Here is a 23,666-nt window from a genome sequence, read left to right as displayed (position 1 = left end):
CATTTGGAGGAATTCATGGCAGAGGTGAGAAGTTTTTGAGTCTCTGATATTCGGGAGAAAGGCGGCCAGCAAACTGCTTGACTAACGTCAAAACTCCCATAGTGTTGTAAACTACGCGGTGAACTTTCGCACATTGGCTGCTGAGAGTGCCTGGAATCCGGAGTCTCTTTTCAATACTTTTCTGCACGGATTATCTGAGGTAAAGGATGAGCTAGCTGCTCGGGAATTGCCGGTGGACCTCGACTCCCTTATCGCCCTAACCATTAAAATCGATAGGCTCCGAAGGGAATGCAGGAGTGAGAGGTCTGGTCTTGGGCACACTCGTGCACCCGCTATAGCTCGTTCACCTTCGAGGGAATCCGGAAGTTTCCAAAGGCAGCTTTTCCAAGAGGATTCGAAGCCACCCGAGCAGTCTCGTGAATCTATGACGGGTGAGTTGGATACTCCTGAGCCTATGCAGTTGGTAAGAGCTAGGTTATCAGTTGGGGAACGCTCACAGAGGATGAATAGTAATTGTTTGTACTGTGGAGGGGCAGGACATATAGCTACCTGCCCTATTAGGAAACCCTTGTCTCTAGTGGGTACCAGTACCATGGTGTGTCAGACTGGGAGTTCCCCAATTCCCATCACCCGCACACCCTTTTTTGTGCTTGTGCTGTTGGGAGACCAATCTAAGTCTCTCCGGGTGCTCATTGACTCTGGGGCTGATGAAAGTTTTATGGATGCCACTTGCTTTGGAGCTTGGTATTCCCACTCAGCCTCTCTCTGTTCACATAGATGCTAGGGCACTGGACGGCCGCTCTATAGGGGAAGTCACCCATAGTACTGTGCCCGTTCAATTACGGGTTTCTGGTAACCACAGTGAGATCATACAATTCCTCCTCATTGCATCTCCCCATGTTCCAATCCTGTGATTGACAGGACCACAAGCTCCATCCTGGGTTGGAGCCCATTTTGCCATTCCCACTGCCTTCAAGCAGCACAGCCTTCCCCAAGTTGTCCTCCTCAGCATGTTAGCAAGACTGTGGATGTCTCTGCTATTCCTACTGAATACCATGACCTCCTGGAAGTGTTCAGTAAGGCACGTGCTACTTCCCTTCCCCCACACCGTCCTTATGCTTGTGCCATTAATCTTCTCCCAGGCACTACACACCCTCGGTCGGTTATATTCTCTGTCCGGACCAGAGACCAAAGCTATGGAGTAGTACATAGAGGAGTCTCTGGGCACTGCGGCCGTCTGCATCTCCTGCCAGCGCAGGATTTTTCTTTGTGGAGAAGGACAAGACCCTGCCTCCGTGAATTGACTACCGGGGACTTAACGACATTACTGTTAAAAATCGTTACCCCCCTACCTCTCCTCTCCATTTGAATCTCTCCAGGGGGCCACCATGTTTTCCAAGTTGGACCTTCGGAATGCCTACCACCTGGTTCGGATACGCGAGGGGGATGAGTGGAAGACAGCTTTCAACACAGCCAGTGGACATTATGAGTACCAGGTCATGCCATTTGGACTCACCAACGGCCCACTGTTTTCCAGGCTTTGGTTAACGATGTGCTCCGGGACATGCTAAAATGTTTTGTGTTCGTTTACCTTGACGACATCCTGTTTTTTTCCCCGATCTGCCAAAGAACATGTACTTCGTGCCAGACAGGTCCTTCAGCGCCTCCTGGAGAACCAATTTTTCGTGAATGCTGAGAAGTGAGTTCCACCACTCTACTATCACCATTCTGGGATATGTCATTGCTAGGGCAATGTTCAGATGGATCCTGGAAAGGTGAAAGCAGTGGTCGATTGGCCTCAACCAATGTCCAGGGTGCAGTTGCAAGGGTTTCTTGGTTTTGCTAACTTCTACCGCTGTTTCATTCGGGATTACAGCACCCTGGTTACCTCCCTCTCGGCACTCACCTCTCCCAAAGTATCATTCAAATGGTCTCCAGCTGTCGACAAAGCCTTTGTGGACCTGAAGCATCGGTTCAAAACAGCACACATCCTCATCCATCCGGACCCCTCGCATCAATTTGTGGTGGAAGTTGATGCTTCGGATGTTGGAGTGGGGGCCATCCTGTCCCAGCGATCTGCCCAGGACCAAAAGCTTCATCCCTGTGCCTTCCTGTCCCATCGTCTCAATCCTGCAGAGGAACTACGATGTAGGCAACCGAGAACTCCTGGCGGTCAAGATGGCAATGGAAGAGTGGAGGTGGAGGCACTGGCTGGAAGGAGCAGAACAGCCATTCTTGGTCTGGACCGACCATAAAAAATTGGCATATCTCCGTACTGCCAAGTGCCTCAACTCCAGGCAGGCCCGGTGGGCTCTCTTATTTACCAGATTCAACTTCACCATTTCCTACCGCCCAGGGTCCAAAAATGTGAAGCCTGATGCTCTCTCCCGCCTATACAGTTCCTCTGCCACACCCTCGACCTCCGAAACCATTCTCCCTACCTCATGCCTTGCTGCCACTGTTGATTGGGTTATTGAGAACCTGGTTCGAGAGGCGCAACGCTCCCAGTACGGCTGACCTGTCATCCAGGGTCCTGTCGTACACTAGCCTTCCTCCGACAACGTTTCTGGTGGCCCACAATGGTTCCTGATGTCTCTGCCTTCGTCGCCGTACTGTCACGCCCTGATCTGTTTCACCTGTCCCTGTGATTGTCTCCACCCCCTCCAGGTGTCCCCAGTGTATTTATCCTTGTTTCCTGTCTCTCTGTGCCAGTTCATCTTGTATGTTTAGTCAAGTCAACCTGCGTGTTTTCCCCCATACTCCTTTTCTATTCTCTTTTGCTAGTCTTCCCGGTTCTGACCCCTGCCTGACTATGGACTACTTTCCCGCCTGCCCTGACCTTGAATCTGCCTGCCCTTCGGTACCTATTGAACTCTGAACTGGTTTTGACCTTTTGCCTGTACACGACCATTCTCTTGCCTACCCCTTTTTGGATTAATAAACATTGTAAGACTCCAACCATGTGCCTCCTGTGTCTGCATCTGGGTCTCGCCTTGTACCTTGATACAATCGTGTGACTTATTTTTAGACGGCGATGACGTTGGCCAGGATTATATGCTGTCGTTGTCAGGATTCATTCACACTTCAAGGATATCGGTACAACATGCATCTTTGACTACCTGCGGAAGTGGTCAGGAACATGAGTCAGTGTATCAGTGTTTTGTTACTTGTCTTGTTTTGTGTTTTTTGTTGACCCCGGGAAGAGTAGCTGCTGCTTCTGCTAAATCTAATGGGGATCCAAATAAATAAACAAACAAATGTTAGAACCAATTATGTATATTAACTCTGGATTGCTGATGCTATATATTGGCCATTGAGAGGTTTTTACGCCACTGTTGGCCGTATTGGCACTCCCCAGCAGGCCCAATCCTCCATAGGAATTAATGTAATTCTGCAGTATTTCAAATGTTTCAAGGACAAAAGTATTATTATTATTTTGTTGTAGTGGGGACAGTAACATAAAAAAATATAAACTAAAGCTGAACTTGCATAATATAATTTAAAAGTATGCATTAAGATGTCTGTAATAGAATCAATTTGGAAAAGAAACAAATATAGATATTTTTTAGAATGGTGGGGTAGTGCCACGATGGAGGCTAGGCAGCTTCAACAAAGCTCCCCCTATCAGTCATCTAGTGTATATATAAATCATTGGTTAGAACCAGGGCTTCTGAAACACAGTACTGATGTATACTAAATAGACACAGTACATTACAGTCAACATAATACATAAATTGCACGTTAACTTTATCATACACATTGTACAATTATCATATAGCCACATACATTGTACATTCCCTCATTCTGACAGTGGCATACTAACACAGCTCAGCTTTAGTTATTGCTGTTCAGGTATTTGATGGACATGGGAATGAAGGAGTGCTTATACCTGTTCAGCTTACATGTGGGGACCCTATAGCATCTGCCTGAGGGGAGGAGCTGATATTCAGAGAGAAGTACATGGGAGGAATCTGAAATAATTTCCTGTGCGTGTTTGATAATGGTCTGTTCAAAAATAGTCTGCAGGGATACTGCCACGCACCCATGACCTTCATGGCAGTTTGTATCAGGCGGGCAATTCGAGAGTGATAAATTGCCAAACCAAACTGTGATGCCATATCTCAGGGTACTGTCTATGACCGCATGGTAGAACAGGAGCAAAAGTTTCTGGTACAATTCCAAAAACCAGGAGTCTACATAGAGGCATTGTTAGACTCTGGAGCAGACATTCTCTACTTGGACTGTCCAGCTCAGCACATTGTCTATATGTCCCCCCAGATACTGGTATGAACTAACGTGCTAAATTGGCATTGTGGACAACCACAGGCACGTGGTCACCAACAGATTTGGGGTAAAAAAAAAACACATTTATTTGCATTGAGGATGAGATGGTGCTCATCACACCACTTGACAAACCTTTGAATCTCTGACCTGTACCAAGTTGTATCAGCATCTTTATACATCAGACCAAGAATGGCAGAATCATCAGAGAACTTGACATTATAATTATCGTAATTACTGGTATTGCATTCATTTGTGTACAGTGTGATAAGATGGGAGAACTCACACAACCCTGCAGGGCCCCAGTGTTAATGTCTAGACTCAGAGTATACTGTTAATTCTAACCGGTTGAGTATGGCCAGTCAGCATTTTATTTATTTAACTAAGCAAGTCAGTTAAGAACATTCTTATTTACAGTGACCGCCTACCCCGGTCAAACCCTCCCCTAACCAGGACAGGCCAATTGTACGTCGCCCTTTAAGGCTCCCGATCATGGCCGGTTGTGATACAGCCTGGGATCGAACCAGGGCCTGTAGTGACGCCTCTAGCACTGAGATGCAGTGCCTTAGACCGCTGCACCACTCTGGAGCCCCAACCGCTAATGGTGTAGTTGTTAACACTCATCTGCTTTAACTGGCTGAGTAGGACATGTGGCTGTAGCATGATAAATGCTGAACTGAAATCAATAAACAGCAGTCTAGCATAGGCCTTGGGGTTTTCCAGATGCTTAACAATGAGATGTACTATGCTGTTGATTGCATCATCAGTCCCACGACTTTGCCTTTAGGCAAATTGATAAGGATCTAACAAAGAGTTCACATCTGAACGGAGCTCGCACACCCGGGTGCCAAAGTTCACATCTGAACGGAGCTCGCACACCCGGGTGCCAAAGACGTGTATGTCGATTAAGGCAGCGTGGATTTCGATCAAGGCAGCCCCCCGCACCTCTCTGATTCAGAGGGGTTGGGTTAAATGTGGACACAGTTCAGTTGTACAACTGACTAGGTATCCCCCTTTCCCTTTCCTTTCCCATTATGTTTTCAAAACACGTAATTACAGTGGGGGGTCACAGCAACAGGTCTGTAGTCATTTCCTACAGAGATGGGACAGTATGGAAGTATACAGACCTCTGAAAGGTAGAGCACTAAGTGGGGATAAGTTCCTCTGTACATGTTTTTAGAAGAAAAGCAGAGATTCCATCATGGCCTGTTGCCTTATTCGTTCAGATGTGCTTAAAGATTTCCAACCTAAGAACACTGTCAGCAATAACAATGGAGTCACATTATCACACTCAACAGATAAGTCATGTATGTCAAATGTTGCATACAAACATTTAATTCATTAGCTTTTGTCAGCTCAGCTGGTGTGTACAAGGATTTTTTTGGGGGGGGGGTTCATGTTGGTTATTGTCTTCATCGACCCATCATTTTTTTGAGTTCATTATAAGGTACTCTGACAGGCAGACAGACATAGTTATCTTGTGGCTAAGAGCAACTCTAAACACAAATCGTCAAACGGGAAGATATTAAATTGAATTTGAAAACCATATGAGCCTCTTAACGGTGGACTTATTCGTGTATCTCTTTCGCTGTTCTTTTAGGCCCTGTACACACTCAGGTTGTACAGGTCTACAACGTATTTCACACAATGGTTCTGATACAAGTGATATTTTTTGTGATACAATGGACAGTTTGTCTGCACAGAAAAGTTCACACAGCCATTGTGCTTATTTTTGTGCCAAAAAACAAAATTGTAGTCATACTATGTGTAGAGAATCACTATCTGTTGATAAGCAACTGCTTGCTAAGGTTAGGGTTAGGTTTAGAACAAGTGTTAGGGTAAGAGTTAAGGTTATGGTTAGTAGATAGTTAGTTGAAATGTTACTAATCTACAGTACAGATGTTAGAGCATCTACAGTACAGATGGACTATCAAAATAAATGTTACTGATCTACAATACAGATGGACTATCCAAATGTTACTGATCTACAGTACAGATGTCAGAGCATCTACAGTACAGATTAGAGGTCGACCGATTAATCGGAATGGCCGATTTAATTAGGGACGATTTCAAGTTTTCATAACAATAGGGATTTTTGGACACTGAGTTGCCGATTTTTTTTATTATTTTTTACACCTTTATTTAACTAGGCAAGTCAGTTAAGAACACATACTTATTTTCAATGATGGCCTAGGAACGGTGGGTTAACTGCCTTATTCATGGGCAGAATGACAGATTTTTACCTTGTCAGCTCGGGGATTCGTTTTTGCAACCTTCCGGTTACTAGTCCAATGCTCTAACCACCTGCCTTACATTGCACTCCACGAGGAGCCTACCTGTTACGCGAGGGCAGCAAAAATCCAAGGTAAGTTGCTAGCTAGCATTAAACTTAATATTATAAAAAACAATCAATCTTGAAATAATCACTAGTACCTACACATGGTTGATGATATTACTAGTTTATCTAGTGTGTCCTGCATTGCATATAATCGATGCGGTGCCTGTTAATTTCTCATTGAATCACAGCCTACTTCGACAAACGGGTGACGATTTAACAAGCGCATTTGCGAAAAAAGCACTGTCGTTGCACCAATGTACCTAACCATAAACATCAATGCCTTTCTTTAAAATCAATACACAAGTATATATTTTTAAACCTGCATATTTAGTTAATATTGCCTGCTAACATGAATTTCTTATAACTAGGGAAATTGTGTCACTTCTCTTGCGTTCCGTGCAAGCAGTCAGGGTATATGCAGCAGTTTGGGCCGCCTGGCTCATTGCGAACTGTGTGATGTCCATTTATTCCTAACAAAGGCCGTAATTCATTTGCCAGAATTGTACATAATTATGACATAACATTGAAGGTTGTACAATGTAACAGCAATATTTAGACTTAAAATACGGAACGGTTCCATATTTCACTGAAAGAATAAACGTTTTGTTTTCGAAATGAGAGTTTCCGGATTCGACCATTTTAATGACCAAAGGCTCGTATTTCTGTGTGTTATTATGTTATAATTTAGTCTATGATTTGATAGAGCAGTCTGACTGAGCGATGGTAGGCACGAAGCAGGCTCGTAAGCCTTCATTCAAACAGCACTTTTGTGCGTTTGCCAGCAGCTCTTCGCAATGCTTCAAGCATTGTGCTGTTTATGACTTCAAGCCTATCAACTCTCGAGATTAGGCTGGTGTAACTGATGTGAAATGGCTAGCTAGTTAGTGGGGTGCGCGCTAATAGCATTTCAAACGTCACTCGTTCTGAGACTTGGAGTAGTTGTTCCCCTTGCTCTGCATGGGTAACGCTGCTTCAAGGGTGGCTGTTGTCGATGTGTTCCTGGTTCGAGCCCAGGTAGGAGCGAGGAGAGGGACGGAAGCTATACTGTTACACTGGCAATACTAAAGTGTCTATAAGAACATCCAATAGTCAAAGGTATATGAAATACAAATTGTATAGAGAGAAATAGTTCTATAATTCCTATAATAACTACAACCTAAAACTTCTTACCTGGGAATATTGAAGACTCATGTTAAAAGGAACCACCAGCTTTCATATGTTCTCATGTTCTGAGCAAGGAACTTAAACGTTAGCTTTTTTACATGACACATATTGCACTTTTACTTTCTTTTCCAACACTTTGTTTTTGCATTATTTAAACCAAATTGAACATGTTTCATTATTTATTTGAGGCTAAATTGATTTTATTGATGTATTATATTAAGTTAAAATAACTGTTCATTCAGTGTTGTTGTAATTATCATTATTACAAATAAATGTAAAAAAATAACATTTATCGACAGATTAATCGGTACCGGCTTTTTTTTGGTACTCCAATAATCGGTATCGGCGTTGAAAAATCATAATCGCTCGTCCTCTAGTACAGATGGACTATCCATAAAAATGTGTAACGGCTGTCTTCGTGAAGAGAGGACCAAGGCGCAGCGGGTTGCATGTTCATCATTATTATTTATTAAATAAATGTGAACACGGAAAAACAATAAACAAAGAGGACAGACGACAGTTTCACAGGCTACGACAACTAGCAGTGCGAAATACAAAAACATAGAACATAACCCAAAACCCGGAAATAATAAATCAAACACCCTTCTAAACAAACCACCACCCCGAACCACATAAAACAAAACCCGCTGCCACGTCCTGACCAAACTACAATAACAAATAACCCCTATACTGGTCAGGACGTGACAAAATGTTACTGATCTACAGTACAGATGTTAGAGCATCTACAGTACAGATGTTAGAGCATCTACAGTATAGATGGACTATCCAAATAAAATGTTACTGATCTACAGTACAGATGGACTATCCAAATAAAATGTTACTGATCTACAGTACAGATGTTAGAGCATCTACAGTACAGATGTTAGAGCATCTACAGTATAGATGGACTATCCAAATAAAATGTTACTGATCTACAGTACAGATGGACTATCCAAATAAAATGTTACTGCATGGGCAACACTTTTGACAACTCCACATGGACTACTCTGCTGACCACCCCGCCACTCTCCAGTGCCAAAATAGTTTTTTGACGCGTTCACAAAGTTAATATGGTCAGTGAAAGAATCCCGTTCCCTAAAGGTTGCTCTCCGACCTACCCAGTAACACGACACTGCAAATGTCTGCTTCTCTAACTGCATTACCGCCACCTGTCCTCCTCTTCCCTCTCAGATTTGATCTAATTTTCTCCCCTCTCCGTTTGATCATACTCGTAACTGATCCTTTTGTTTGAGGTGCCCCTTGTAGTGCTGTATCACATTAGACTCCTTCAAAGCGTGGGCCAACCTCTTTAGCTAAGGGTTTTTGCGTGGCGGTTGAAAGATTTACAGTGTGTCTGCATTATTGACCAGACCACATGGTGGGTGTAGGGTGAAGTTGCCCCTAGATGCTGATCTTGGTTTAGTTTAGCATTTTCCTCCCTAAGGGTTCAGGTTAGGATTTGGGGAGGGGAAGCTGATCCTAGATTTGTACCAAACTTCACCCCCAAGTGACCTGGTGCTAGTGGTACGGTATCTGTTGAAAAAGATAGTCACTTTCTACACATACTGGGATTGTGTGTGCTTATGGGGGTAGGGGATGAGTGTATTTAGTTTTAGCTGGCCTTCCTCTACAAGGCTGTGACCCTTCTCCCAAGGCTTCCCCTGTTCTTTTCAATATTTTCCTGTTAAACTCTTACACTTCTGTAGACAAATGTGATTCCTATATGTTTTTTGTGTGTTAAGTGTCCACGTTCATAATTACTCATACATGTTCTCGTTGTAATTTGCAATCAGGAAATAGGTACAGTATAACTATAGCTTTTTTTTAGTCAAGGCCTTAATTTTCTCAAATGTCCAACGATTAATTTCTTATCGTACAAAATTATGAAAGACTAATTAGCTAATTCACAGACGAATAAGAGTGGAAACCAGCACACACACACACGGCAAAATACTTCAAAAGAATCCTACTAAACAGACTCCTACCCCTTACAAAAAAACTCATCCCTGTATCCCAGAGTGGCTTTTGACTCGACAAAGGAACTTTAACTCTAACAGTGAGGCACTGCAGAGAATCGTCATGAGATCTGGCTGCCTTTCAAGATGTGTTAACATCCTCTGTCTCCTGCATGGCAGTATGAAGGCTGTCATTCTCTCCGGTGGTTAAACCACAAAGCCAATCGAGGACCTAGATTAAATCAGTTCAGCGTTAACCAGCTATGTTTTTATTTAGCCGATATGTCAGAGGTGTAACTGTGAGGAGGTGTCAAATTGGTGAGTGGCTGCTTGTGTGGTCATTGTTACGAAGCCACACATCCCACTCACTCAAAGTTCAGAACAAGAAAGTGTTCAAATTGAAAATCATGAAATGAAAAATGAGGTTTTCAATCAGCCTAATCGTGTAGATTACATCACGCATTCCAGCATGGGATTTATACTAATGCGACTGTGCAGCCAATAGCAATGTCCGTGATAGGTATAACGCCGGGAGCTGCTTGTGGATTTGACAGCTCTAACACAGTTCCACCTCAGACACATCAAAACAGCTATATAGGAGTCAGCTAGCATGGATCTGATTGAATCTAACCTGAGGTAAGGACCGGAGTAAAGCAAAGCTGCATCATTGCACCAACCCTCTTCAAACCAACATCAGAGTCCTGGAGTGAACCAATTACTCCAGTACAGAAGTCACAATTATGAAACATCAACTCCGATGGGCAGGTACCCCTGTGAGTATGAACAACTCAAGGCTTCCTAAACAGGTCTTCTGCTCCCAGCTCAGAGAAGGATCCAGCGCCCCTGGAGGTCAGAAAAAGCATTTCCATGACCTTAAAGCACACCTCAAGAAATAGGGAAGAGTGGGTTATGTTGAGCCATTTTTTACATTCAGCATCACTATGTCAAGATGAATATATCTACATATATTTCAGGATATTGTCTCTTTGCACAACTTGGGTATGGGGTAAATTGAGCATAGGGACAGGGTAAGTTGAGTCGCCTTGGTAAGTGGGTGATGGTGTCCTGTGACAGTGGGTGATGATGCTGGTAGGTCAAAGTTTAATTCATGAAATGGGGGTGTGGTATATTGTATATCTTAAAATGTATGCCTACATTCAGATATATACAGTGCCTTCGGAATGTATTCAGATTTGACTTTTGACATTTTGTTACGTTACAGCCTTATTCTAAAATTGATAAGGGGAAAACATTTGAATCAATCTACACACAATACCCCATAATGACAAAGCAAAAATTGTTTTTTAGAAATGTTTGCTAATTTATTAAAAATAAAAAACTGATATAAAATATACGGAAGCATTCAGACCCTTTACAAGTTTGGCACACTTGTATTTTGGGAGTTTCTCCCATTCTTATCTGCAGATCCTCTCAAGCTCGGTTAGGTTGGACGGGGAGCGTTGCTGCACAGCTATTTTCAGGTCTCTTCAGAGAAGTTCGATTGGGTTCAAGTCCATGCTCTGGCTGGGCCACTTAAGGACAGAGACCTGTCCCGATGCCACTCCTAGGTTGTCTTGGCTGTGTGCTTAGGGTCGTTGTCCTGTTGAAAGGTGAACCTTTGCCCCAGTCTGAAGTCCTGAGCGCTCTGGAGCAGATTTTCATCCAGGATCTCTCTGTACTTTGCCCCGTTCATCTTTCCTACATTGCTGATTAGTCTCTCAGTACCTGCTACTAAAAAACATCCCCCCCAGCATGATGCTGCCACCACTATGCTTCACTGTAGGGATGGTGCCAGGTTTCCTCCAGATGTTACGCTTGGCATTCAGGCCAAAGAGTTCAATTTTGGTTTCATCAGACCAGAATATCTTGTTTCTCATGGTATGAGAGTCTTTAGGTGCCTTTTTGCAAACTCCAAGCGGGCTGTCGTGTGCCTTTTACTGAGGAGTGGCTTCCGTCTGGCCACTCTACCACAAAGGCCTAATTGGTGGAGTACTGCAGGGATGGTTGTCCTTGAACCTTCAATGCTGCAGACATGTGTTGGTACCCTTCCCCAGATGTGTGCCTTGACACAATCCTGTCCCGGAGCTCTACAGACAATTCCTTCAACCTCATGGCTTGATTCTTGCTCTGACATGCACTGTCAACTGTGGGACCTTATATAGACAGGTGTGTGCTTTTCCAAATCATGTCCAATCAATTGAATTTACAACAGGTGGACTCCAATCAAGTTGTAGAAACATCTCAAGGATGATCAATGGAAACAGGATGCACCTGAGCTCAATTTCGAGTCACATAGCAAAGGGTCTGAATACATACGTAAATAAAGTATTTCTGTTTTATGTTTTTAATATATTTGCTAACATTCTAAAAACATGTTTTTGCTTTGTCATTAAGGGGTATTGTGTGTAGATTGCTGCGGAAATTGTTTTATTTAATCAATTTTTGGATAAGGCTGTAATGTAACAAAATGTGGAAAAAGTCAAGGGGTCTGTGTCAAGGCTCAGGAGAAGACCCAGATGCAGAATGTTTCGAAGTAACAGAAGTTTAATACAAAAACAGGGGGGCAGGCAAACAACAGGTCAAGGGCAGGCAGAGGTCAGTAGTCCAGAGCAGAGCCCGAAAGGTACAGAACAGCAGGCAGGCTCAGGGCAGGCAGAATGGTCAAAACCTGGGAAATCTAGACAACAGGAACTAGAGACAGACAGGAGCACTGGAAAAATACTGGTAGGCTTAACGAAACAAAACGAACTGGCAACATACAGAGAACACAGGTATAAATACACTGGGGATAATGAGGAAGATGGGCGACATCTGGAGGGGGGTGGAGACAAGCACAAATACAGGTGAAACAGATCAGGGTGTGACAGGTCTGAATACCTCCCGAAGGCACTGTAGATTGCTCTGTTCAATATCACTTACCCTTCCATTTCTTGATTAGTTGTCTGGGACAGACTTTGTTTTGATGTGCCAATTCGAAGGTACTAAGCCCATGAAACTGGTCCAGGAGACTATTGATATGTTTATCAAGCTCAGACTCCATGTCATCAGACAAGTCCGTGTGTGCCTCTGTTACTCTCTCATAGCCTTTCTTTCACACAGGTACATGTTCGTCATCCTTTGTGTACCTCTTCAGTGTCATTCAGTCATTTTTTTTTCATCTCTTGCTGCTGCTCAAATGGACTTCTTCCATTCTCTCACTTCCTTGGCTGCTCTCGTAAGAACCTCAATGGGGGCTAGACACTTACTTGTTTTACATTTGTATACACAGGGAATGATTGTCTTCTCTGTAACAATAAAAATTCACTATCTTGAGTTTATATGCATGACACATTGCAAAAATACTACTATATTAGCCCACATACATAGTGTCTTCACACCGTTTGAATACAGTATTCATACTCCTTGACCTTTTCCCCATTGTGTTGTGCTACAAAGTGGGATTAAAATGGATTAGATTGTCATTTTTTGTAAACGATCTACACAAAATATTCTGTAATGTCAAGGTGGAAGAAAAATGTGAAGATTTATTTTTAATTAATGGAAAATAAAACGCAATATATTTTGATTAGATAAGTATTCAACCCCCTGAGTCAATACATGTTTGAATCACCTTTTGGCAGCGATTACAGCTGTGAGTATCTGGATAAGTTTTTAAGAGCTTTGCAAACCTGGATTGTACAATATTTGCCCATTATTCTTTTTTAAATTATTCAAACTCACTCAAGTTGGTTGTTGATTATTGCTATACAGCCATTTTCAAGTCTTGCCATCGATTGTCAAGCCAATTTAATTCAAAACTGTAACTAGGCCACTCGGGAACATTCAATGTTGTCTTGGTAAGTTAAAGAAATAATAATTCCAGTGTATATTTGGCCTTTTGTTTTCGGTTGTTGTCCTGCTGAAAGGTGAATGTGTCTGTCTTGAAATTCACTGCTCAACTAAGGAACCTTACAGAAAATTGTGTGTGGGGTACAGAAATGGGATAGTCATTAAAAAATCATGTTAAACACTATTGCACACAGAGTTAGTCCATGCAACTTATTATCTGACTTGTTAAGCACATTTTTACTCTTGAACTCCTGAACATTTCAGCTTTTCATTTTTCTGAATTTGTTAAAAAATCTAAACATTATTATACTTTTGATATTATGGGGTATTGTGTGTACATCAGTGACACAACATCTAAATGTAACCCATTTTAAATTCAGGCTGTAAAACAACAAAACGTGGAAAAAGTCAAGGGATATGAAAGCTTTCTGAAGGCACTGTAGCTACAAGGATATACTTTCATGCTCGATTTAGGACCTCATATTGCAGCTTATAGAGACCCCAACGGACATATAAAACAATCTTAAAACGATCTCATTTGGTTTAGATACAAGCATTATGAAATACGAATTCATTTTACTTTTTAAAAATCTTTTTTTTGGACCTAACATGCTTACCACTTTTTCCATGGGGTTTCTTCCTTCACAGACTCCGTTAAATTATGACTTCTTACAAAATATTTTGTGTATGGTTTCCTAGAAACAAGGGGTGGCTCAACTTACCCTACTCCCTATGGATCCAAACAACTGGGTAATCCATTCCCTTGACAGATCCTCATGGAAGACCAAAATCACTAATGGAACTCAATTCTTCGAGACCGAAATAAGATAACGCTAGCTGGGAAAAGAGCACGCCGCAAAGGACAGACACCGGTGCCAACAACAAGCCCTGGCCACAAGATGAACCATCCCTGCCCCCACTGTGACGAAATGTGCAGGTCACGCACGGATTGGTCTATTCAGCCATCATTGGAATCGTGGCCAGCCACACCATAACCCGGACCTGTGATAGCTGGAGGGAAATCACACTCGACTACGAGGGATCCCAAAGGAAGGAAGGTTTGTGTAGCTGCAGGGGAATTGGTAGCCTCTTGATACTTGGCTCTATGGCCTACAGGGAATGTGAGAGAAAGAAAGCTGGAGGGAGACAGAGAGAACGAGAAGGAAGGGAAAGACAGATACACACGGAGGAAAAGAGAGAAAAGGCAGTGACAGCCATAGAAAGAGAAGGGAGAAAGAGCAAGGTAGAGGTACAGTAGACACAGGAAAAGTGTGTGATCGTCTCCTCTGCCCTACGTATCAGTATGTGCAGTGGGGCTCGAGTTGTCCTCCCTCATCGATCACCCTCATTTCAGGGAGCTCAGGTGAAGATGAGGCACGGTCCAATTCAAGGTCAGGCCATGTGTATCTGCTCCACATGTGCGTGCATTGTGTGGGTGTATGTATGCTTGCATGTGTTTAGTACGGCTTATTCTATAAAAGTGGGATTGTGTGCACATGGCAGTAGTCAGTGTAAACATCTATATTCTGTGGGTGCGTGCTTACGAGTGTGCATGCATAAACACGTGTACAGCCAGCTCCTGCCTCCCCCTCCCCCCACTCCACTCGGTATAAGTACAGTAGCTGAACTCGTGCTATCAGCTCATGCAGCCATCTCTTGCCATTATGTAATGACGTCAACAAGAAAATGTCTAACTAACCCAAGATAGACCAGAGCCTGTCGTTTTTTCAATGGGAACAAACGAATCACAGTGGGCAGAACAAGCAAGGAGGTGGGCAGAGCCAAGCTGGAGCTAGTGGGATCTTATTGGTGCGTTCTTGCGTTAGGAAATTCTGTGAAGTGCGCATGTGCAGTAACTGAATTCGCCCTTGCACCCGTTCTACATTTTTTGAAAACTTTGGCAAAGGGTAAAGTCTACAAAACGCAGTTCACTCTGTTACAGATTCTAGTTTTGGAAACAGAAAACTGTAGAGATCAAATGTTTCATCAATGAGAAAATTAGCAGAATGTCGGCCATCTCTCGCTAACTTCTCCCACGTCTGGCCACTGGGCTTCCTCTCATCACCATATTTGGTAGTGAGTGGAAACGCCAACCGGATGCTTTACATTTATACATCCGGTGAAATATCTGGCTCATTGTTCTATCTGTGACGTCAAGCTTGCATGGGGTCAGCGCCGATACACACATTGTGGGAGAAGTTAGCTGTCAAAGTAATTTCAGACCCATGCTCCGTGTTTATGAAAAACATCTTATTCATCTTAGCAATGCCGCTGCCCTGGGGAAGACTGTGCTCCAGATGGCACCCTAATCTCTAGTGCACTACTTTTGACCAGAGCCCTAGTGCACAACTAAGGAATAGTGTCAATTGGAACGCTGCCTTTGACTTACAGTTAACACCAACACTAAAATAAAGAAAACGCCAACATAAAGAGTCTTAATAAGACATTGGGCCACCACGAGCCAGAACAGCTTCAATGCACCTTGGTATAGATTCTACACGTGTCTGGAACTCTATTGGAGGGATGTGACAACTTTCTTCCACGAGAAATTCCATCATTTGGTGTTTTGTTGATTTTGGTGGAAAACGCTGTCTCAGGCGCCACTCCAGAATCTCCCATAAGTGTTCAATTGGGTTGAGATCTGGTGACTGGCACACACACACACACACACACACACACACACACACACACACACACACACACACACACCTTTAAACCCCCTATACTCCTTTGTGACCCCTCTTTCAAAGTCACTGAGATATCTTCTAGCCATGGTAGCCAAGATAATGTAATGTAACTCTGCTAGACAAATAAAAGTTTGGACACCTTGTAACAATTTCGTTCTAATCCAAGTCAAGGTCATGCTTTTAAATATTCAGAGTATATGATACTGCTGCAAATTCACAAGAGTAAGAGTTTTAACAAACACTTCATTTTAGCAACCCACCCTCATTAAAATGTCAGTGTCAATTTAGTCTTTCTTAACACCTTCTCCTATCTTTCTCTATTTCACCGTTTCGTCCCACCAATTCCACTCTTCCACTTTCTCTTTCCACCTGTCCTCGCTTTCTCTATTGATTCAAGCCCCTTCCCCACCCAGTGGAGTTCTACCCCCCGACAGTGAGACGCACAGCTGATACGATCATATCATCCAATTAAAAAAATACACACTAACTGAAACGAGTTTATTCACTGATAAAAGGGGAATGTGTGTGATTGTGTTGTTGTGAGGAACTATTGTTCCTTAACTAGGGCCGGGATTCAATGCAAGGCATGTTATTGTGTACCACAGTACACTATACCACAGTACACTATAACCGACTTTAAAAAGTCATTTACGATTGAGCTGCCATAAGCACTGTGAATGCCATCTCTGCGAACGTCAGGGAAAATGCCTTTAAAAGGCGCATTGACGGATGTATAGTGATGTGCACTATAACATACCTTGGATTGAATCCAGGCCTAGATTAACTTGGAATCCTGTTAGGAAATGTTCTGTTCAAAAGCTGGTGGAGTTGACGTGTAGAATATCAAAATACAGAACACCAGGATCTACAATCCTTTTCAGTTTACCAGTGAATTCATATAAAATCATAAAATGACAGAATTTTGTCATAAAACATACTGTAGGTAAATTTCCAAAAACAAAAAAGCAGGCTAATATTTCATCTGAAATGACCTTTTGAGGTGAAACAACATATATAAACATACAAACAGACTACCCAACAAGGATTGATATTTACATTCTTACATAGTTGTAGTTCATATTTGCTTTTGAAAAGTATACACAAGATAAAATAGCTAAAATACAATGACATTTCTACAAACAAACAAAAGCATTTCAGTAAACGTTCTTTTTCTTTTTTTCCTTCCTTTTTACAATGATATACAGAGCTCTACCAAGCGATAGCTGCCTTGTTGTGCTTGTACTATTCTAGGTTTCATGGATACATCGGGCCTCACTTTGTCAAAGCATAAAAGTGCCGCTAGTATCGAAAGTGACCGTATTACTCCTAATAATCGTAGCAGCATTTTATTTCTGAATCTTTCATTATCAAAAAAAAAATGGCAATGAGCAGCGCTTATACATGATGCACACAATTTATTTGAAGTGATACGGTTTGACAACAGCGGCACTTCTTTGCCTTTTCAAAATACCACCCACTGAGTTTTGCATTAGGTACATATTTTACAAAATGGATGCCAGTTCATTTCATTATTTAAAAAACTGCATTTGTGAATACCAGCATTTGATGACGATCATAAAGGGCAATTCTACTTAGATCAAAGGAGAGGACAGGAGTAAACAAGGATGGACGTAAGCACAGTATCAATTCCCTTTCAACCCCATGACAGTCGGTAATAAACAAGATAAATACGTCCAAATGTTAATTTCAATGACTGGAATTGAAAAGGGACTGACCAACTCTGGTGTTGATTGACATAATGGTGAGGGGCATTTTGTGCCCATTGTGCTACTCAGTGCCCATAGATGCATTGAATAGCCCTGCCAGCTGAAGCCAACGTCCCGTTTTGACAATTATAGCACCGCAACGAAAGGCGAGCAAGGTTGAGTGGATACACTCCGGTATGCCCTTTCCCTGACTGTTTCCCAAATGGTATTCCCTATATAGTGCACTACTTTTTACCATAGTGCATTATGTAGGGAATAATAGGATGCCATTTGGGACGCAAGCCCTCTCTACAGAGCATAATGCAATGCGGCAATGACAAAAGGCCCATTGCAGTACCAGTGAACTGGCACGACCTAGCTGTTCTCGCCGACTGCTCATTGAGTGGACAGAGGGGTCAGTGTGAACTCTGTAACAGTAGAAAAGTAGGTGACCGAGGATTGTGGATATTTGTGAAAAATATTTTTAAAAAGGAAAGGAAAAAAGCACAGGATCAGCGTCCCACCCCAAATTCTAACCTTCATTACTGGCAAAACTGATTCAAGATCAGCATCTAGGGGAAATTTCACCCTACACCTCAAGATGGCTAAAGGGGTGTAGCCACATTGTTGCCATTGAAGATAATGTGAAGCCATTCACTGAAGCCAGTCACTTGCAATCTGCATATACCCTGCACTGCTTTAACTTCACTGCTTCGCGTATATATGTATCTTTTGCTAATGCTCTCCAGAGTTTCCAACCCCAAAATGGTCACCCTGTCTTTCTAGAAGACCGAGGATGGCCAACCCTCCTCATAGAGAGCGACTGGGTGTGTAGGAACACACCTGATTCTACTAACCAACTCCTGATTAGGACATTGATTGGCTGAATCAGGTGTGTTAGAGCAAGGCTGGAATAAAAGCTTGCATACCCCGTAGCTCTCCCCACACCCAGCCACACTCCATGTTCACCTTAGCAGTGCATCTGAACAGTGGATGTCCTTTTCCTCTCCTCCCTTCCTCTGGCGACTGTTCCCGCTCAGAGGTCAATGGTGAGACCACTATTTTGGGGAAACCGCAGTATTTGATGAAAGAAGAGGAAAAATGGGAGCCTAGAAAACCTCTTCCTCTTCAGCCTCACAGCCGTACTCTGAGAGAAAAAGAGAAAGGGAGTGAAATGCTAGTGTGCAGGTCCATTGGGTTAGCATTTCAATCAGCAGCATCGCAAGCTCACAGCGCTAGGATTACGTTGCCTGGGGTATGCCTTCGGGGCTGATGCAATTGTTAACAACGTTGATGAAAATAAGCCATAATACCTACGATTCACACGCGTTGAAAAGAGCTTGCAATGAATTGTTACTTACCTATTGTGCCACAGATACGTTCTATAGTCAGGTCTGTATTGACATGCTATGACTCACTTCTGTGCTTGTGTGAGTCTTTGTGTTTGTGTGTTGGTGGTGTGTGGATGTTTTGGTACTGTAATGTGTGTGTGCTCGGCATTGCATGTTCCCTCACCGTTTCCTCCCAGGAGCTGCAACGCACTGACACAGGGCTCCTCCACTTCTTCCTCCTCCTCATCCTCTGCCGCTTCGTCATAGGCCACCGGGCCACTCTCCACCATAGTGGGTCCTGGAGGGGCCGTGTTGGAGGTAGGCGGGCTGGACAAGTTGGGCAGAACAGGGGTTGCAGCCGGGGTGAGGTTAGGGGTCACCTGGAAAAGGAACGTGTTTACGTTAAGCAATACTGTCATCTGCTTATGGCCATTGGATACCACTTCTGCCACCGAAATGTCGCTAAATCATGTCTCTAGCAAAAATTGAAAATATTAATTAAATAGAAGGGAGTGAGTTAGAGAGAGCGAATTGAGACAAAGAGGGAAGAAAGGGGAAAAAAAGAGCAACAGAGTGAGGGATAAATCAGGGACCGCATATCCCAGCAGGCATTTTTGCAGGAGTGAAGGGAAGCAACGCCGGGAGGTGCGAGAGGCCTAATTAATCATCATGTACTGGAAAAGAGGAGGGTATTTGAACTAATTATAGCATGGCCCTCTCTCTCTTCTTTCTCTCTCTCTTTCAGTCGTGGCCTCTTTCCCTCTCTCTCTCGTGCTAGGGCATAATGAGGACTATCTCCAGGCGGTGACGGTCAAGTCATGACCACCAGTAGGGGACCTGATGGCAGACGGTCAGGGAGGACAAGTTGACTAGCCTCAAGCCCCTACAAGGCTCTGACCAAGGGTCTTCAGCACTGTTCACAGGCAGGCTTGTTGAAGCCGGCCTGGGCCAGTGGGGGAGATTGACAGAGAGGGGAGACTGGGATAGTGTGAAGCCATGTTGGCCTTAACAAGATGAGAGACAGCACTATGGCTGGGCCAGGGCAGGGAGGATCCCGATTTGAAACTGCAGCAGAGACATGTATACTGAACAAAAAAAAAAAAAGTTGGAAGTTTAAATACACCTTAGCCAAATACATTTAAACTCAGTTTTTCATAATTCCTGACATTTAATCCTAGTAAAAATTCCCTGTTTTAGGTCAGTTAGGATCACCACTTTATTTTAAGAATGTGAAATGTCACAATAATAGTAGAGGGAATGATTTATTTCAGCTTTTATTTCTTCCATCACATTCCCAGTGGGTCAGAAGTTTACATACACTCAATTAGTATTTGGTAGCATTGCCTTTAAATTGTTTAACTTGGGTCAAACGTTTTGGGTAGCCTTCCACAAGCTTCCCACAATAAGTTGGGTGAATTTTGGCCCATTCCTCCTGACAGAGCTGGTGTAACTGAGTCCGGTTTGTAGGCCTTGCTCGCACACGCTTTTTCAGTTCTGCCCAACAATTTTCTATAGGATTGAGGTCAGGACTTAGTAATGGCCACTCCAATACCTTGACTTTGTTGTCCTTAATCGATTTTGCCACTATTTTGGAAGTATAATTGGGGTCATTCTCCATTTGGAAGACCTATTTGCAACCAAGCTTTAACTTCCTGACTGATGTCTTAAGATGTTGCTTCAATATATCCACATAATTTTCCGACCTCATGATGCCATCTATTTTGTGAAGTGCACCAGTCCCTCCTGCAGCAAAGCACCCCCACAACATGATGCTGCCACCCCCGTGCTTCACGGTTGGGATGGTGATCTTCGGCTTGCAAGCGTCCCCCTTTTCCCTCCAAACATAACAATGGTCATTATGGCCAAACAGTTATATTTTTGTTTCATCAGAACAGAGGACATTTCTCCAAAAAGTACGATCTTTGTCCCCATGTGCAGTTGCAAACCGTTGTCTGGCTTTTTTATGGCGGTTTTAGAGCAGTGGCTTCTTCCTTGCTGAGCGGCCTTTCAGGTTATGTCGATATAGGACTAATTTTACTGTGGATATAGATACTTTTGTACCTGTTTCCTCCAGCATCTTCACAAGGTCCTTTGCTGTTGTTCTGGGATTGATTTGCACTTTTCGCACCAAAGTACGTTCATCTCTAGGGGACAGAACGTGTCTCCTTCCTGAGCGGTATGACGACTGTGTGGTCCCATGGTGTTTATACTTGCGTACTGTTGTTTGTACAGATGAACGTGGTACCTTCAGGCATTTGGAAATTGCTCCCAAGGATGAACCAGACTTGTGGAGGTCTACAATTTATTTCTGAGGTCTTTTGATTTTCCCATGATGTCAAGCAAAGAGGCACTGAGTTTGAAGGTAGGCCTTGAAATACATCCACAGATACACCTCCAGTTGACTCAAATGATGTCAATTAGCCTAACAGAAGCTTCTAACGCCATGACATCATTTTCTGGAATTTTCCAAGCTGTTTAAAGGCACAGTGAACTTAGTGTATGTAAAGTTCTGACCCACTGGAATTGTGATACAGTGAATTATAAATGAAATAATCTGTCTGTAAACAATTGTTGGAAAAACTACTTGTGTCATGCACAAAGTAGATGTCCTAACCAACTTATAAAACTATAGTTTGTTAACAAGGAATTTGTGGAGTGGTTGAATAACGAGTTTTAATGACTCCAACCTAAGTGTATGTAAACTTCCGACTTCAACTGTAAACTCAAAATGTAAAGTGTTGGTCACATGTTTCATACGCACAAAAAGCTTATTTCTCTCAAATGTTATGCTCAAGAGAATCCATCCACTTGACAGGTGTAGCATATCAAGAAGCTGATTAAACAGCGTGATCATTACACAGGTGCCCCTTGTGCTGGACACAGTTTTGTCACACAACACAACGCCACAGATGTCTCAAGTTTTGAGGGAGCGTGCAACTAGCATGCTGGCTGCAGGAATATCCACCAGAGCTGTTGCCAGAGAATTGAATGTTAATTTCTCTACTATAAGACGTTTAAGAGAATTTGGCAGTACCTCCAACCGGCCTCACAACCGCAGACCATATGTAACCACGACAGCCTAGGACTTCCACATCCGGCTTCTTCACCTGCGGGATCGTCTGAGACCAGCCTTCTGGACAGCTGAAGAAACTGTGGGTTTGAACAACCAAAGAACTTCTGCACAAACTGTCAGAAACAGGGAAGCTCATCTGTGTGCTCGTCGACTGCAGTTCGGCATCATAACTGACTTCAGTGGGCAAATGCTCACTTTCACTGGCCACTGGCAAGCTGGAGAAGTGTGCTCTTCAAATATGAATTCTGGTTTCAACTATCAGGCAGATGGCAGACAGCATGTATGGCATCTTGTGGGCAAGCAGTTTGCCCCATGGTGGCGGTGGGGTTATGGTATGGGCAGGCATAAGTTACAGACAACGAACACAATTGCATTTTATCGATGGCAATGCATGAGGCAAATGGTGGTCACACCAGATACTGATTGGTTTTCTGATCCATGCCCTGACCTTTTTTAAAGGTATCTGTGACCAACAGATGCATATCTGTATTCCCAGTCATGTGAAATCCATTGATTAGGGCCTAATTGACTGATTTCCTTATATGAACTGTTACTGAGTGAAATTGCTGCATGTTGTGTAGAAGAGAGCTTCAAGACGCTCAAGTCATACACAAATGCAAACATAAGCACAGACGTCAATCTTCACCCAGTGCTGGGGTTTGGTCTAGTTGTAGCGCTACCGCACCTGGACCACGTGCCCCTGGAGGCAGGTTAGTGCACCTGGACCACGTACCCCTGGAGGCAGGTTAGTGCACCTGGACCACGTACCCCTGGAGGCAGGTTAGTGCACCTGGACCACGTGCCCCTGGAGGCAGGTTAGTGCACCTGGACCACGTGCCCCTGGAGGCAGGTTAGTGCACCTGGACCACATGCCCCTGGAGGCAGGTTAGTGCACCTGGACCATGTGCCCCTGGAGGCAGGTTAGTGCACCTAGACCACATGCCCCTGGAGGCAGGTTAGTGCACCTGGACCATGTGCCCCTGGAGGCAGGTTCCGCCACTCACTTTCTGTACTGTATCCATCTCATCTATATCCCCATTTAAATTTCTCTCACTGTCAATAAAACGTGTACAAATTCCTAATAAATATATGTACAACAAAAAGACCCGTGGCTTCCAAAGTGAACCTTTATGGTTACTCTTTCGAAAGATGCCCCTTTGACGTGTCTGGTAAACGTCTCACTCCTCTCTCTCTCTGTTTCTCCTTTCCTGAATGCAGGCTTTACTTCCTTTCTGCACACTATGCTCCAGCCAATTAGGTGCATTGGGTTGCCTGGCAACGGGCAGATGACCCCCGCGAGGTT

General features: G+C 43.4%; 1 protein-coding gene across 1 annotated transcript in view; it reads right to left on the bottom strand.

The window, feature by feature from the left end:
- Positions 1 to 16,737: 16,737 nt before the first annotated feature.
- brf1b (BRF1 general transcription factor IIIB subunit b) overlaps positions 16,738 to 23,666 on the bottom strand; it is a 134,682-nt gene continuing 127,753 nt past the window's right edge. Inside the window, exons 18-19 of the mRNA XM_029733391.1 lie at positions 19,475 to 19,670; positions 16,738 to 19,106 (exon numbers count right to left, since the gene is read on the bottom strand). Coding sequence (XP_029589251.1) covers positions 19,069 to 19,106; positions 19,475 to 19,670 — 234 coding nt within the window. The 3' untranslated portion in view covers positions 16,738 to 19,068. The remainder of the gene's footprint in view (positions 19,107 to 19,474; positions 19,671 to 23,666) is intronic.

The sequence above is a fragment of the Salmo trutta genome, chromosome 35 (genome assembly GCF_901001165.1).
Source record: "Salmo trutta chromosome 35, fSalTru1.1, whole genome shotgun sequence".
Taxonomy (NCBI): Eukaryota; Metazoa; Chordata; class Actinopteri; order Salmoniformes; family Salmonidae; genus Salmo; species Salmo trutta.
This window is presented reverse-complemented; position numbering and strand designations above follow the sequence as displayed.